The sequence below is a fragment of the Magnolia sinica genome, chromosome 3 (genome assembly GCF_029962835.1).
Source record: "Magnolia sinica isolate HGM2019 chromosome 3, MsV1, whole genome shotgun sequence".
Classification (NCBI taxonomy): domain Eukaryota; kingdom Viridiplantae; phylum Streptophyta; class Magnoliopsida; order Magnoliales; family Magnoliaceae; genus Magnolia; species Magnolia sinica.
The window spans coordinates 30,543,493-30,560,335 of record NC_080575.1 but is presented as its reverse complement, the minus strand read 5'-3'; the positions used below and the strand labels follow the sequence as shown (position 1 = coordinate 30,560,335).

At 43.6% G+C, this 16,843-nt stretch overlaps 1 protein-coding gene across 4 annotated transcripts in view; it reads right to left on the bottom strand.

The window, feature by feature from the left end:
* Positions 1–16,843, bottom strand: part of LOC131239771 (lysine--tRNA ligase, chloroplastic/mitochondrial) — a 128,017-nt gene that overhangs the window by 51,337 nt on the left and 59,837 nt on the right. For all 4 annotated transcript variants that reach the window (XR_009168376.1, XM_058237636.1, XM_058237635.1 and 1 more), the window contains exons 7-9: positions 7,756–7,863; positions 932–1,024; positions 695–799 (exon numbers count right to left, since the gene is read on the bottom strand). Coding sequence is in view for 3 of the 4 variants with exons in the window: in XM_058237636.1 (XP_058093619.1) it covers positions 695–799; positions 932–1,024; positions 7,756–7,863 (306 nt within the window). In the remaining variant the exon portion in view is untranslated. The remainder of the gene's footprint in view (positions 1–694; positions 800–931; positions 1,025–7,755; positions 7,864–16,843) is intronic.

Genomic DNA, 16,843 nt, shown 5'->3' with positions numbered 1-16,843 from the left:
CGATCACTTGCGATCAGCCCAGGCTGATGGCTTAGGATCACATAAGCATTTTGACAATATCCAGTACCATGATAAATACCCCAAACTTTTCCACTTGATGACTGTTTGAGACAACAAAAGTCATCCATAAAAGGGGAATGAGCAGTTCTTCAAAAACTTTATAGCAGCATATTGAGAAAATAACTCTCATATGCCTCAGAAATCACACTATGAATTTTGCACTAGGAGCTTCAAAGTGTGCCCAAATATTTGAAAATAAAGGATTACTTAAGGGTTCACAATACAGAACCAAACTATGGTAAGAAATAGCTCCACTCCATAAACTGGACATGGGTGACTACATCTATCAGCCTATCAGTTTCCCATGAAAAACTTCCATGAAAATAAGCCAAATTATAAAAATTGCTACACAATCAAAAGTGATCTCCAAAACAACTTCTGCATGATAAGTGGCTGTTTCAGAAGGGACACAGTTCAGAATCAAAACTTAACAGAAATAGGCAAGTCGATAAACTAGAATACACCTTTCAATTCCAGTCATTTTCAACTCAACCATGCATGCATTGATACACATAGATACAGATAAATCTTCCAGATCCCCACAATGAGTTCACATAAAAGGAATGCATTTCATATTGTTGAATTGAATTCTAGATAGGAAAAAAAGTGAAACATAGTTAAGCAAAACCTTCACCTGATAGTCAACAGTGAGCTTCTCATGAACCACCAGAGCGCATCTAGTAACAATTTCCTCTGCCATGTCCATCATTCTGTGATAGTCCGAATATGCTTCATAGATCTAAATCTCAAGCTAAGAGTAAAACTGATCAGTGTTCACCCTCATGGTAAATATTTCAAGTATCACATATGAGAATGAGTAAAGATCACTTATACTAGTCATACTAAAATACAATATAGTGACAGATGTTACCTCAATAGTGGTGAATTCAGGATTATGACGAGTGGAAATGCCTTCATTTCTGAAAATTCGGCCCATCTCATAAACTTTTTCAAGCCCCCCCACCTGTCATTTGAAAATGTGAGATCTTCTTCAACAAACATCTAGATCAATTGAGTCATATCATTGGCAACTAAAGGAAATAAGATACACACAAAGACTCAAGTAGTCAATTTAAAGCAAGCAATGAGTTGAGACAAATGGAAAAGCATCAATGAAGAGAAAGAACAAGAGGATTTAACAACAAGAACACCTAGAGATTTAGTATTCCCAAGGGTCTGCAAGGCTTAAACTCCAAAAAGATCGCCTTAGAGAAGTAATTTCGTAAGAAAAATAGAAAATGACAAAACTATTCTTCATCTCCTTGTACCAAAACTTGACCAAAAACAAAGAAATCCAATCTCCACAGTTTATCCTATCAGACCTACTAACTTTAGTACTATCCATTAACTAATTAAAACACCAAACAACCCATATATATATATATATATATATATATATATAATATACACACTAAAAATTAAAGCAAAGAGAGAGAGAGAGAGAGAGCAAAGAAAATGAGAAAGGGGAGGAGACGAGCAATCACCACCCAGTAAGGAACCCAATCCCCTACTTGGCGTGATGCAGGACAATTAACCACTTGCTCTAAAAGCTCCAACTGTTAGAGCATGGCGAATTAATCCTTTTATCTCATAGCCCAGGCCCTACATCGCATGGGTTAGGAGTTAGGACCTCAGTTGAACCACCCTCCTGGGCCCCAAATCACATGGGTACCACCTCACACGAGCCACCCGCCTCTCACGGGTGGCAATGGTTTAAATATCGACGATATCGGCCGATATATCCCACGATATATCTTGTATCCCACCTGTGTGATACGAAACACACAAGTAGTGGGATATATCCCACATGTTCGATCCGGTGAACATTTTTTTTTTCTATAAATCATGTTAAATTAGTGTCAAATTGTTACAAATCCATAATTTTTCATGTTTTACATGGCATGAAAAATCATGGATTGGGAACTTCAATTTTGAGATTTGGAGGAGAAGGACCGAGTTGTGGAAAATTGGAAAAAAAAATAAAATCAAAATCAAATAATTATGTAACCTAATATAGAGATTCTTCTTTTGCTTTTGAATATATTGTTTGTGTTTCCACTTTCCACATGTCTTCTTACATTTATAAATTATATGAATAGACTTTGAATATACTTGCATCAATTTAGTTAGACAACGCATAGATTAGGACCCCATTCAAAGAAAACCCATTATGTGCACTTGTTTTTTGTAATGTTTTGATTTGTAAGTGTGTATTGATGTCTTTTTTAACAATCACTAAAATTTCGTTGAAAAATTCAACCAATTTCCAATGTTTCCAATAACAATAATACATTACACGATACAACTGATATATCTCATGCGATAACCAATACGTATATGTATCCCAAGGGTGCAATACGTAACGCAATACCGATATTTCGAACATTAACGGGTGGGGCGCACCTCACACGGGCCGCCCACCCCAAGTATGTCCCCGCATCCCACAGGTTACCCCACTCGAGCCCGATGTGAAATGTCCATGCATTAATCACCCCCGGTGAAGAGTCTCAAACACGAGACCTCCCTCGTGGGCCCCAAATCACATGGGTACCGCCCACCCCGAGTGTGCCCCTGCATCCCACAGGCGACCCCACTCGAGCCCGGTGTGAAAATGCCCCTGCATTAATCACCTCCAGTGAGGAGTCTCGAATACGAGACCTCCTGCTTTGATACCAATTTGATGCAAGACGATTAACCGCTTGCTCTAAAAGCTCGAACTATTAGAGTATGGCGAATTAATCCTTTTATCTCATAGCCCAGGCCCCACATCGCATGGTTAGGACCTCGGCCGAACCCCCCTCGTGGGCCCCAAATCACATGGGTACCGCCTCACACGAGCCACCTGCCTCTCACAGGTGGGGCCCGCCTCACACGAGCCACCCGCCTCCCACAGGCCACCCACCCCGAGTGTGTCCCTGCATCCCACAGGCTACCCCACTCGAGCCCGATGTGAAATGCCCCTGCATTAATCACTCCCGATGAGGAGTCTCGAACACGAGACCTCCCTCGTAGGCCCTAAATCACATGGGTACCGCCCACCCCGAGTGTGCCCCCACATCCCACAGGCGACCCCACTCGAGCTCGATGTGAAAATGCCCCTGCATTATGGCGCCTCCATTCAAAGAAACCCAACCATAAAAACTAACTGAGAGAAGCTCCCCTTTGAGATTTGGGAGAAACACTACCCATTTTAGGACCATAGATTGAAATTTGTCTATTTCCTAGGCCATGTGTTGAGAATGAAACCATGAAATCTCATGAAATGCAAAGAATGGTAAAAATGGCCATCATAGACCAAGAATATCAAAAAAAAAAAAAATTCTAAACAAACTATTGATCATCGAAAATGTACTTACAAGTGTGAACTTATGCATATCGATAGCCGCAACATAACCAAATTACAGACAGGCAACAAACTTGTGATCAGTGTTCAAGTTGTCGGTATCGCTACAAGTTTCACTAGCTGGAGATAAAGATATTATATCGTTATCGCTAATAACCAGAAATGCGAGGAAAAATAGGAAAACATGGGGGAAATGGTAGAATTTTTTAGTAAAACTTTAGGACATGCCTAAATACACATATTTGGATATTTAGGAATTAAAAAATTTACAAAAAAATGTATTACATGATAAGTTTTCATTTAATAGGACCCAACAAGCATGCGTTGACGTAAGAAATTACTTCAACAATAACCAAAATGAGTTTATATAATACAAATGCAACTATCGCACAATAATTAATATATGTAAAATTAAATGAACTCACAAAACATACCTTTTTTGGCATCCCTCATCCCTACATGGAGTGATGAGGTGGCTTGTAGTCGTCATCTAAATCTTGATCATAGGACCCGCCTCAATGTATGCATTGTATATCCACGACATTCATCTATTTTGCCGGCTTATTTTAGGGTGTGGACTCAAAAATAAAGTAGATACAAATTTTGTGTAGACCACGCCACACGAAACAGTGGTTAATGACCATTAAAAACCTTTTGTGGGCCACATAAGTTTTGGATCAAGCTGATATTTGTGTTGTTTTTTTCCTTTCATTCGGGTCTGTTTGACCTTATCAATAGGTTAGATGGTCAAAAAATATTACACTGGACCTTAGGAAATTTTTTATGGTGGGCATTCAACCACTATTTCCTCTAGTGTGGAAGACCTGTAATTTACATCTTCTTAATTTTTTTGGATCACGCCTTAACAAGTGGGCCCTACAGGTTTGTTTGACCTTATCAACAGGTTAGATGGTCAAAAAATATTACCGTGGACCTTAGGAAATTTTTAATGGTGGGCATTCAACCACTATTTCCTGTAGTGTGGAAGACCTATAATTTATATCTTCTTAATTTTTTTGGATCACGCCTTAACAAGTGGACCCTACAAGCACCCACGCCACTGGTTCCGAGGTCACACCCAAGTCACACTCCAATGAGGATTAGGTGCAAACTCACACAAGACAGTGCAACCCTCAGTGTGGGGACTACCTTGATGTATGTCTTCTATATCCATGTTGTCCATCCAATTTTTAATATTATTTTAGGGCATGACCCCAAAAAATGAAGTAGATCCAATTCTCAGTTAGACCCTACCGTAGGAAAAAGTGGCGACTGTCCATTAATGGGCTACAAAAGTTTTGAATCAAGCTGATATTTGTTTCTTTTCCTTCATCTACGGTCACATGACCTTATCAACATGTTGGATGTCAAATGAACATCACAGAAACATTATGGTGGGCCCAAGAATCACATGATCTTATCAACAGTTGTGTACCTTATCAACATGTTGGATGTCAAATAAACATCACGTGACCTTATCAACAGTTGTGTATCTATACCGTCCATTCATTTTGGCAGATCATTTTAAGGCATCGGACAAAAAATAAGACGGATCCAAATTTAAGGGGGACCACATGGCAGGAAACAGTGGTCATTGAATGGCCACCATTAAAAACTCATCAGGAGCCACAAAAGTTTCGATCAAGCTGATATTTGTGTTTTCCCTTCATCCAAATCTGTGCGACTTAATCAAATAGTTGGATGGCAAATAACCATTACAGTGGGCCTTAAAAAGTTTTTAATGGTAAGCGTTCAATCACCGTTGTTTCCTTTGATGTGGTCCACCTGAAATGTGGATCTGACTCATTTAACGGCTCATGACCTAAAATGATCTTTCAAAATAAATGGAAGACATAAATGAAACACATTACATCATAGTGGGCCCACAGAGCAGCGAGGACTTACGTCTCACGTGCGGTCATCCCGTAAAAGGGAGCTTCAGATGCGGGAAACCATTTTGGGGAAACCATCTTCCGAAGCCCTCAAATCCTTGAAATTTCTCAAATTCTCTCCAAAATTTAGGAAATATCCACCCATCTATGTAAGATTCTTTGCCGAAATTGCCGCTCCTTTGAAATCTTTCATTTATTTGAAGAAAAAAAGGAAAAATCGAGGTTTTTTTTTACATACGGAAAAACAACGAATGGATTTCGACGATCAATCGACTGGTGTGCTACCTCCAAATTCTGAATCCTCTTTTAAAGGTATCGAAAATATCCTCTTACATGGATCGGAATGATTTAGACTTTTCTTCATTTTTTTTTCAATTTTTTTCATATTTACGCACCCCTAATATTTTCGGTGGGTTAGCTATAGCGAATTTATCGCCGATAACTTTATTTATCGTCGATAACTTTATTTATCGCTGAAAAATCGCCGACAATTGGAAGAGGTACGAAACTAGGGGGTTTTGGTATCGCCGGCTTGGCGACACCGATAATATCGGTGATATTATCGATTTTTCGCCGACAATTTGAACACTGCTTGTGATATATTCAATTAGAAGAGGCATATCAGGGTCGACCAAGCAATGCTACAGTTATAGATCAACCACAAAGTTTACAGGGCTTCATGTATCCTGGTGAGATACAAGGAGTAACATGGTTACATAATCAAATTTCATTCATAGTGGGGGGGCAGCTTGAAGGATAGGCTCTATACACTCATGCCTGTGTTGGGGATAGGATTAATCCCACTTTTAACAAAGGGGATGATCATCCTAGCTGGGCCCACATGGGATTCCATTGCTGCTAGGGAGAGCTGGTAGTGTCGCATCTGCTTGGGTGTGGGGGCTTCCTTTGAATTCCAAGATGCTTGATCATCATCTCTATTGTTTTGTTTTTGTTCACTTTTTGCAATAAATTATGTTAATCATTGAAAAAAAAAAAAATGCATTCCTTAGTTACAGTCTCACAGAGAAATAGGTCCCTCGTTTACGCCCACAGAAAAGAGTGTGCACGCTGCGTTTTTGTGTGACTTCGTGAAGGGAGAGAGAGAGAGAGTCTCAAAGTTTACCACTGCAAGGAAAGAGAGAGGTCCAAACCAACTGCCTAGAAATTCACAATGAAAATGCATGCACACACACACAGAGAGAGAGAGAGAGAGAGAGAGAGAGAGAGCTCCAAATTGACTGACTAGAAATTCACAAAGAGAGAGAGAGAGAGCTCCAAATTGACTGACTAGAAATTCACAAAGAGAGAGAGAGAGAGAGAGAGAGAGAGATCCAAATTGACTGCCTAGAAATTCACAATGAATTCTAAAAGTTGAGAATAGGAAGAACTTTTGTTAGGTCTAATCTCTACACAAGGCACCATTGTGGAGTAAAGTTCATCTTAGGTTTGTTATAATTTGAGTTGGTTTTTGTTTAGTTTCATGTCTACAATCTTTGCAGATCAGAATTAGAGAATGATAGTAAAATTTTAGTGAAGTTTGGTTTTCTTCTCGTTTGCAAGTTAATTTAAACAACACGGTTGCTCGCTCCTCACATCCTTGTATATGGTGTCAATTTTCGCATTGTCGCCCACCTTTTAGGTGCATGATTACCTTACTGGCACAAAAATATCGACAGAATTTCACAGAACCTTAATTTATCCCCTATAATTGACTGTTATGAATGAAGTTAGGTATTTTCAATTAACTTTATATGGAAACTTTAACCCCAAGGAATATAATAGTAATACTAATCTTATCAAAGGGTTAGGTATTTTCAATTAACTTCATATGGAAACTTTAAGCCCAAGGAATATAATACTAATCAAAGGGTTACCTTCACCAAAGAGGAAGAATAAGAATGACTTCAAAGTCCAATATATCAGTCACTAAAGAATCAGAAGTTGTAAGAAAGAACACAAACATCATTCTTGCCTTTTTGGCTGTTACAAACATCATTTTTGTCAGCTTTGTCATTCAGGTTACCTAAAGTTTGCTTGCTGATTTCTTTCCGTCCATTGCAGAAAAAGTAAACATGACCTAACACGGATAAGCCAGATGCCACTCACCTCAAATCTAGGACCTAACTTTAACTAAAACATTATTACCACTACAGAAATTAGTACAATGGTTCCCTCAAAATGTATGCTTTTTTCCTTGTATTGCAGCTCTCTAATATCACTTGCAAATAGCAGTGAAGTTTCTATAGGAAGATTGGTAAAGATTTGCCAGCTCCAATTTACATGTTGTCATTAGCCGCACAGTACATATTTGAGTGCAACTTTTAGTAGTTTTAAGTAAACAATCATATAGAATAACATCTATTAGGTCATACCAATCACCTTGAGTAGAGGATTTAACAGGAAAAGTGCATCAATGCATACAACATCGGACACAGTAAGCCAAAGAATCTGAAACCTTACCAACATTCTCTTTAGATGGAGCTCTGTCGCAATTCTCAAATAAAGATTCCTTCCAAGGGAGTTATGGTATGTAACAAATGGCCGAGCTTCTGCACCACCAACTGCTCCCTGGTCGTTCAAATCAGTATCCCCCACAATAACCACATGTTTGTCAACATTTAAAAGAAAAGTATCATAAGTAGCCCTTTCACCTTGGAGAAAAGTTTTTTTGAGAGATAAGTAACGAAGACAAAGCATGCATGTCACAATTGAAGAAAAGCAAGTGATGGCACTTAAAAAAACCAGCATGTACATGAGCAATGGTCATAATAGCTTTATGTTCTCATTCCATGGGTTTCAATAGAAAAACAAAACTAAGAACAGTTGTGATGAAATAAATTTGATGAAACCCTGAACCGATACTTTTTCACTCAGAAATCCTATACTGATGAATCTGCTTCTTTTCACCTCCACCTTGATGTAAAATAGAGCAGCTAATACTTTATGTGAATTTTGAGGCACAAGTGAAGATTATCTTGCAGTCATTTCTCATGCTAAGTAAAGAAAGCAAGACTGTTCAGATCATACGAAAGAGACTAACAAGTTACATAGAGAGTATATAGAGCACAGACACCAACTCAAAGATTGATTCAATCGATTAAAGTTTTTATTTTTGTTTTATACAAGTAATGAGACCAATGAGGAAGGCAAGAATTAGAAATGGATGCATTTGAGAGTAAGAGAAAGTAGACTTAGATGGTTTGATATGTGCAACGGAGACCAAGAATGCACCGGTGCAGAGTGAGTTGGTACAAATTGATGGCAGTAAGAAAAGACCCAATAGGATGTAGGTGGAGGTAGTAAGAAAGGACTTGATGACCTATGGTCTAACTGAAGTTTTGGCCCTTGATAGAGTGAAATTGCGGAAAAGGATTCATGTAGTCAACCACGATTAGCTGAGATAAGGCTTAGATGATGATGAATGAGATAAGGATTTTTTTTTTTTTCTTTTTTTCTTTTTTGTTAACAACTTTTTGGAGAAAAAATTTTAAGGACCCAAACAATGCCACAAAAGGACAATTGAGACTTGGACCTCCAAAAATGCTAAAATCACCAGGCAAGAACTATCATAATCAAAATAGAGAGAGAGAGAGAGAGAGAGAGAGTAGGCAGCAGCAAAAAACTGGTCAAAACATCTTGTTCGGCTCAAGGTAAAAGAAAACAGATTATCTGATTCACAAACTCAGGAAAAATGTTTCAGAGGATTATACAAATGCTCTTACAGAAGGCATTTTGATATCAATGCAGGACTAGAGCTTAAAAAGAAACAAAGGATAGACAAAATCACCAAGCCCCCATTAAAAATCAAAGTCAAGCTCTATGGACAATGGTAACGAGAAAAAGAACTTTAGACCTCTCACCTGGTCAAAAGAATTGAGAAAAAAGGATGTTTTAGTTGAGCTGAAATGATCTAGTGGATAGTGTATCTTAGGGTAAAAATACACATAACATGAGAACCATTGGATTTATTCCAACAGCTGATCCAAAATACACCTTGCTGGTCTTCTGTTATGTGTTTTAGGGGTGGTTTGGATACACTTAGTTTACATGGGTAACTTGAGTTACGCACAACTTGACTTCAAGAAATCAACTTCAAGCAAATCAATCGATAGTGTTTGGTTCACTTATCTAGAGTTACACAGAAGCAAAGATTCACTGGTTGGAAGTCAAATTCATGTAACTCATGTAATTCAAGTAGTAATGGATTGCATGTGCTAAAAGCTTTCTTTCTTTTTCCTTGAATGGGAAACAACTTTGTTAGAAAAAAAAAAACCAACAACAAAAACAAAAACACAGCAAAAGGGCAACAGATAAATGATGAGTCCACCGTCTACCCTAACACCCCTAACTAAATTAACTTGTAGGACTGAGGAGAACCTCTATCTTTTCCCTTTTTACAATCCCTGAAGCATTGATATCAATGAATCATGTTGGTCCCACCATTTATGGCCCGTCCCTTAGAAGTCACTTTGATTGGACAAGCCCAACCATCTAATTAGTGATTTGGGAAAATGGACAAGCCATATTGAGTATACTAGAAAAGGTCTAATCATTGATGTGCACCATCCATTGTGTGAGACCCATCTTTAATTGCCTATCCCTCTAAATCACTTTGATCTTTCGTCAATAGAGGCATCAAACAAGGTATGAGAAGGTTGCCAAGAGTTACTTGGAACTCAGGATCATGAATTCTAAAAAGTTCCACAGTTGCAAGAGAACTCTCAATGAAAATAACACTCGTACCCAAACAACAGAATTATTGTTGGATACCACAGTTTCCAGTAGTTTTCCATTTCCTAAGTATTCCATAGGGGTTTTCTATTTATATATTTGGAATCTCTCTAAACAAATTTCATAGGTGTCACGTACATTGTTGATGACTAAATCTGGACGACTCTCTGCTCCGACTCGCAAACTCCGAATCGCCTCAGCCTCTTGAACCTGCACACTTGCAATGAACAAAGGAGACCCTGGTCTAAGCAGGGGACCCTCCGATGCCTAAGTCAGGTCAAGGGAATCTGGATCTAAGTTGAAGAGTAGAGGGAGAGTACAAGATGTTACCTACCTGTAGCAATGGAGTCTCATTGTATTTATACCTGACTATCGGGCGGTCCGGGTCCGTTAATCTCAGCACGATTCACTCAATCAGTGGGATACTGGGATCATAGAGATATGGTCCGTAATCCAAGGATCGTGTAGCGTATCGTGCGTATCTGCGGCCGAAACAATCGGTCGTGTCCGCCTAAGGCAGTTTCCTAGTTTAGGACATGGAACGTCCTCATCCTGCCTTGGCCTCGGCTCGGGATCCTAGGCCAAAGAAGCCCTGATTCCGAGCCTCGAACATAGATCAACATGCACAGGAGCCTCCGCCATTGAGTTGTTAAACAGAGATCGCGTCCCGAGTCCAAGCCGAGCCCCGGCCCGGACTCATGATTAACTTGACTTTACTTATCTGTCGAATATTCCGGAGGTCTTCCCTCTGAGTTCCGAGGCAGACGGCGGACCTATCATGTCGAGTCGGGTTTTCCTGCAATGGGTGACACTGATGTGAGTAGCCGAGTTACCCGTTTCTGGTCGAGCAGTAGTGGGGCGGTCTGAGATCTTGCATGATCTTCATGTCGATTGTCTCGGTCTTAGCTTACCCAAACCAATAATCTCAGCGCAGGGGTTTGATAGGGACCGAGCTGAGCATCTTCCCCAGATCAGTCCTAGTGTTTTACTCTTACGTATCTGATCTGACTAGTGTAGCTTTAGGCCTCGAAATGAAAGGGACTCGGATCTTCCCATAACAGAAGCCCCCCTACTCTCCGAGTTCGGACACGGACTCAGAGAGTAAACACATGCGGAAGATCAACCGTTTCTCCTGCCATATCCTTCACGCGTGCGGTTGCCATTATGACTTCTACATTCGAAGTATCGCGTCCGCGGGGCTTTCTTATTCACGAGTTAACCCGTAGCGGACGCATGGTGACGGTTAAGATCTCGAATCGTTGTTGAGCCTATGGCCGACTGCCACGTGTGCTCTGGGAGACGTTTTGAGTGACGCTTCCTCTACTCGAGCGCCGCTTCTGCTACCCGAAGTTCATCAACCAATGTCAAACGCACGCCACTTGGCAAGGCCCAAGCCAGTAGCCTATGGCCAGGTGTATCCCGGAATCGGCTCGCGACAATTCGGCTGCGGCCATCATGCCTCAACATTAATGCGAGGAATCTTTACAGGCTATTTAAACCTCAGCATTTTCGGAACCACTTCTCATTTTTGCATTTTGAACTCGCATTGCTGCCGATTCCCTGAGGAGGCAATTTCCGGCGAAGGTGATTCCGGTCGATTCGGAACTTTCGGCAAGGCAATTCCGACCGATCAGGGAGTTTATGGCAGAGGCGATTCCCAGTGACCGTCCGGTGAGTCCATCCTTCTTCTAGCGTTCTTCTCTCTTCTCAATAAGATGTCGTCCGACTTGGATATAGTTCAAGAAGATTATGACGAATCCGAGCCGGCGAGCTCTGATGACAAGAGAGGGGCATCTAAAGGCCCCTTGGAAGCAGTACCTCTCTTCCCTCAGCCTCGAAGAAATAAAGAGACGGGGGCTCAAACCCATTGGGCCGGCGAGAAGAAAGCCACCCGAGCCCCCCGAGACTTGACTGCGGGGGTCGCTGAGATGCCTGCGAGCAGGCGGGCTTCGAAGGCTGTCCCAGGAGGCTCCGTGCTGATGGAGTCTCAAATGGGGTGGATCCACTCGGAGTTTGAGAATCCAGACTTCGTGCAGATAAGGGCACCAGAGCCCCTTGACACCGCCAGCGCACCTGCTGAAGGGAGGTCGCCATTTTCCTTTGCTCCCTTTAATGTGTGCTCCAACTTCCTCTGCACCTTTTCGTCCGAGCCCTGACGGCCTACCTGGGGCTAGCTCCCAACCAATTTGCCCCCAACGCTTGGAGGGTTTTTATTTCTTCCTTCATCATCTGGCGTCAAGTCGGGAACCCGGATCTGACACCAGAGAAGCTGATGAGCTTGTATTTAGTCAAGCATGACAGCCAAGAGCCATAGTACTACTTCGCGACCCGAGGCAGCAAGGGGTCAGGGCTAGTCATGAAACTTCCGTCCTCTAACAAGGACTAGAAGAACAAATGGTTCTAGGCTTCGGGTGAATGAGAAGCGCCGGCGGCGGAGCTCAGAAATTTGATGACTCAAGTCCCAACTCGATTCACTAAACCAAGTCGGACCTCGCACATATTTTTTATATCCTTCTCCCTTCTGTTGTAGTCGGACTAAAGTTTTCCTTTTACTTCTGTAGATTTTCCGAGGGGTATGCCTCTCCTCACTTCGGACCTAAAGAATCAGGTTGCTAAGGCCAAGGCGCGCTCAAGAGATCTCCGCTCCTGGTCGAATCTAATCACGGTCGCCAACCTTCACTGGTCCGGACTTTGCAAGTCCAAACCGCTCCCCACTTCCTTCAGTAAGTCTTTCTTTAGCTCTTTACTTTTGGAAAGATTGAATCTCTTAACTTAATTGCTGATTTATTACTTCGCGAGCAGGCATGGCCAAGGCCGCTGGGTCCCGGAGGAGGAAAGCCGCCCCAACCGTTGACGAGATGCTGAGGGCTGAGCCTCGAACGAAGACTACCGTTCAGAGAAGGCAGGCGGCAAGAGCTCCTCGGCCCCAATTTTTGTTGTTGCAGCTCCAGCAGCGGCTTTAGTTTCTGTTGCTACAGCTCCGGTTGCGGCTTCCATTTCTGTTGCTGCAGCTCCAGTTACAGCGCTTGTCGCGGCTGGGGCCGCTGCAGATAATGCTCCCGCTGCCCCTCGGGTCGCTGAAGCACCTCCCGCAACCCCCGAACCCTGTATTGTTGTTCCCTCCTCATCCGAACATGAAGAAGTCGTTCGGATGGCTGACGCCATGCTCTCCCCTCCCGAGATCGGGAATGATCCCGGGGCTGAGGCTCAAGCCTCAGCAAGCAGTAGGAGTGGGGCCGAGGGAGCGGCGGGATGGGCTCAAGTGGGGATGAGCGGAGAGAGATTCCAGTTGGGCTATCACATGGCCTGTTTGGTCCGCTGGGCTTCCAACCATGCCCCAGAGGAGGAGATTGTTGACCTTTTTGCCAAGTGGGACGAGTCTTTCTTCAACGACATAGCTTCCGTCCTTTACCGGGTACTTCTATTGACTTTCTTTGCCTTCAGTTTTTGCCGTATTCAGATACTCATTCTTTTATTTTTTGTTTAGTCCATCCCGAGGCTCCTTCTGACTCGGGAGAGATTGAAGGAGTCTGCCAAGAAAGATGCCGAGGTGGAGGCCATCAGGGGCGAGGCCGGGCTCTTGCGAGATGAGGCGGCCTTCCTCCAAATGGAGCAGGCGGAACTACATCGACAACTTGAGGACGGGAGAGCTCGAGAGCTCCAGCTTCAGGGGGTCGTGGGCGACCTCGAAGCTCGATGCGGTGTTGCCACTACCGAGCTGACCCGGACCAGGGCCCACGCGGACTCGCTTGCTAGGGAGAATGCCCAATTGGGGGAAGTCCTGGAGCGAACTAGAGCCAAGGCGGCAGAAGAACAGATCCGAGCCATCTCCCTAGCGAAGGAGGCTCAACGAGCTGAAGACGAGGCCTCCCTGGCCATGGCGGTGGCTGCTGCAGTGGATGCCTTCAAGGCTTCAGAAGAGAGGGCTGCCGAAGTCACCAAGTTTTACAACTATGGCTTCGACGCTTGTATTGAGGCGGTTTAGGATTTTTACCCGGACCTCAACCTTGAACCTCTGCAGCCTAAAGACGCAGGAGAGAAGCCCTCCGAAGATGCTCGCCCGGGTCAGGCCCCTGGCTCTCAAGCTCCTCATCCTCCTCCGACCGCATAGCTTTTAATATTTCTCTTTTTATGACTTTTCTGAACTTAATTCCTTTTTGGTGAATGGTTTGATGGATAATATTTTTTGACCCTCTGGAGAGGGCGTATAGATGATGATTTTTTATATGTTAATCCGTAGTTGGTTCTTGGATGTTGATTGTTGATTGTTGAACTGATCTGTTGATAGGTTGATTTACTTTGGGGCGTTGCCGAACCAACCCTTTTATGGGTCAACTCGTTTCAGTGCTGTTTTGTAGAACTTTGAATTTTGTGGTATCGCAATTGTTGAGTCCGTACCCTTAGGGGATCGGCTCGTCCCACGATTGGCGAGCAACTTTTAATCTATCCATCAAGCGGGCGATGAGCCGACTCCTTTGTTAGGAAATTGGTTCATCTATTGGCTTTACTCCTGAATATCAGGGGATGCCTTGTAGAACTTTCGTGGGATAACGTTCTAACCCCTTCTTTAAGGGATCAGTTCGTTAAGTCCGCCCCTACTTATGAGGCAACTTTTCCTTAGCAGACAATCCGTTCGCGTAAGTAGGAAGGGATGTGAATTTTATTGAGAGCCTTAAAAGCTAGTCGCTCAGAGGCGTACTTTTATCGTGGGCCCAGAATGGTCATTACATCAAGGGTAGTAGACTTTCAAGTGCTCGGCGTTCCAGGGGTGGGGGAGCTATCGGCCCTCGAGATCCTCTAAGTGGTAAGTGTCAGATTTGGTCGATCGGACCACGTGATATGGCCCTTCCCAATTAGGTCCGAGTGCCCCAGCGCCCGGTTCTGCAGTGTTCTGAAAGACTCGGTGGAGGACTAAGTCCCCTAGACGGAACCGTCTGGTCTTAACCTTAGAGTTGTAAAATCGTGCCACCTGTTGATGTCGAGCAGTGACCCTGAGTCTGGAGACCTCTCTGACTTCTTCAAGTAGGTCCAGGATGGCCGCTATCTGCTCGGCGTTTTCATTTTCCTAGAAGTTTCTGACCCGAGCTGTAGGGGACCAATTTCGACTGGCACCATTGCTTCCGATCCGTAGAAAAGCGAAAAAGGGTCTCCCCAGTAGACGACTGAACCGTAGTCCTATAAGCCCATAGGACGAATGGAAGCTCCTCGGCCCAGTTACCCTTCGCTTTTTCTAACTTTGTTTTGAGATGGTGCTTAATGACCTTGTTAACTGCTTCCACCTGTCCATTGGATTACGGGTGCCGAGGCAAAGAATATGCGTTTGTGATGCCGAGCCCACGACACATTCTTTGAAACTTGTCATTATCAAATTGTCTGCTATTATCAGATACGATAGTGCGTGGGATCCCGAATCGACAAACGATGTTCTTCCAGACAAAATCGATCACCTTCTGCTATGTGATCTTTGCAACGGGTTCGACCTCGGCCCACTTGGTGAAGTAGTCGACCGCAAAAATAGCGAACTTGACTTGCCCTTTTCCTGTGGGCAAGGGACCGATGATATCGATCCCCGACTGAGCGAACGGCCATGGACCGCTCATGGGAGTCATTTCCTCTGTAGGTTGCCTCGGCACAGCCGCATATCGTTGGCATTTGTCGCACCTTTGAACATAATACTTCGAGTCCTCCTTGATGGTCGGCCAAAAATATCCTTGTCGGAGTATCTTCAGGGCCAGGGCTCGGCTGCCAGAGTGGTTTCCACAGATTCCTTCGTGAATCTCCCGAATCACATAATCTGCCTCGTCGGGTCGAAGGCACCTGAGGTAGGGCTGCGAATACCCTTTCTTATACAATATCCCATCCAGGACTACATACCGCGCTACTCTGACTCTCAGGTGCCTTGCTTCCAACCTATCCAAAGGAACCTCACCGGATGTGAGGTAGCTATAAATAGGGTCCATCCAGCTCGGAGTATCATTTACTAGATTGACCGTTTTCTTCTCCGTCTAGTCGATGCTCGGATATTCTATGAACTCCACGGGAATGATTCGCGGGATCTTTCCTTTCGTGGTTGAGGCTAGCTTTGCCAGGGCGTCAACCCAGGAATTTTCCACTCTAGGAATCTAACAGATAGTACAGCTCCAGAATCTTTCTATCAATTTTCTTGCTTTGTCTAAATAAGCAATCATCCTAGTTTCCTTGGCCTCGTATTCGGTGGAGATATGATTCACTACCAGCTGAGAGTCGCATCGTACTTGAAGAGACTAAACCCCCAGACTTGCCGCCAGTCTAAGTCCAGCTAGCAGAGCCTCGTATTCCGCCTCATTGTTAGAGGCCATGAAACCGAGTCTAATCGCATACTGGATGGGTGTGGAATCAGGCGAGACCAGGACAATCCCTGCTCTGGCACGTTTGGCAGTGGATAACCCGTCTACATAGAGAATCCATCCTGGTTCAGATTTCGCCTTTTGATCACTTGGGAGAACAGGCGAGGGAGTCATTTCGACTTCGGCATTGATCCCTCCTTCGCTTGGAGTGGTGAATTCTGCAATGAAGTCGGCCACGACTCGGCCTTTGATTGTTGTCCTCGGTCGGAACTGAATGTCGAACTCCCCAAGTTCGATGGCCCACTTGGTTAACCGACCCGATACTTCGAGCCTCTGGAGGATTTGCTTGAGGGGAGAGTCGGTCAAGACAACGATGGAATGAGCTTGGAAGTATGGACGTAATCTCTGAGCCAAGACGACGAGACTGAGCGCTAGCTTCTCCAGAGCCGGATATCTTGTCTCGGTGGGCACCATGGCTTTACTCACATAGT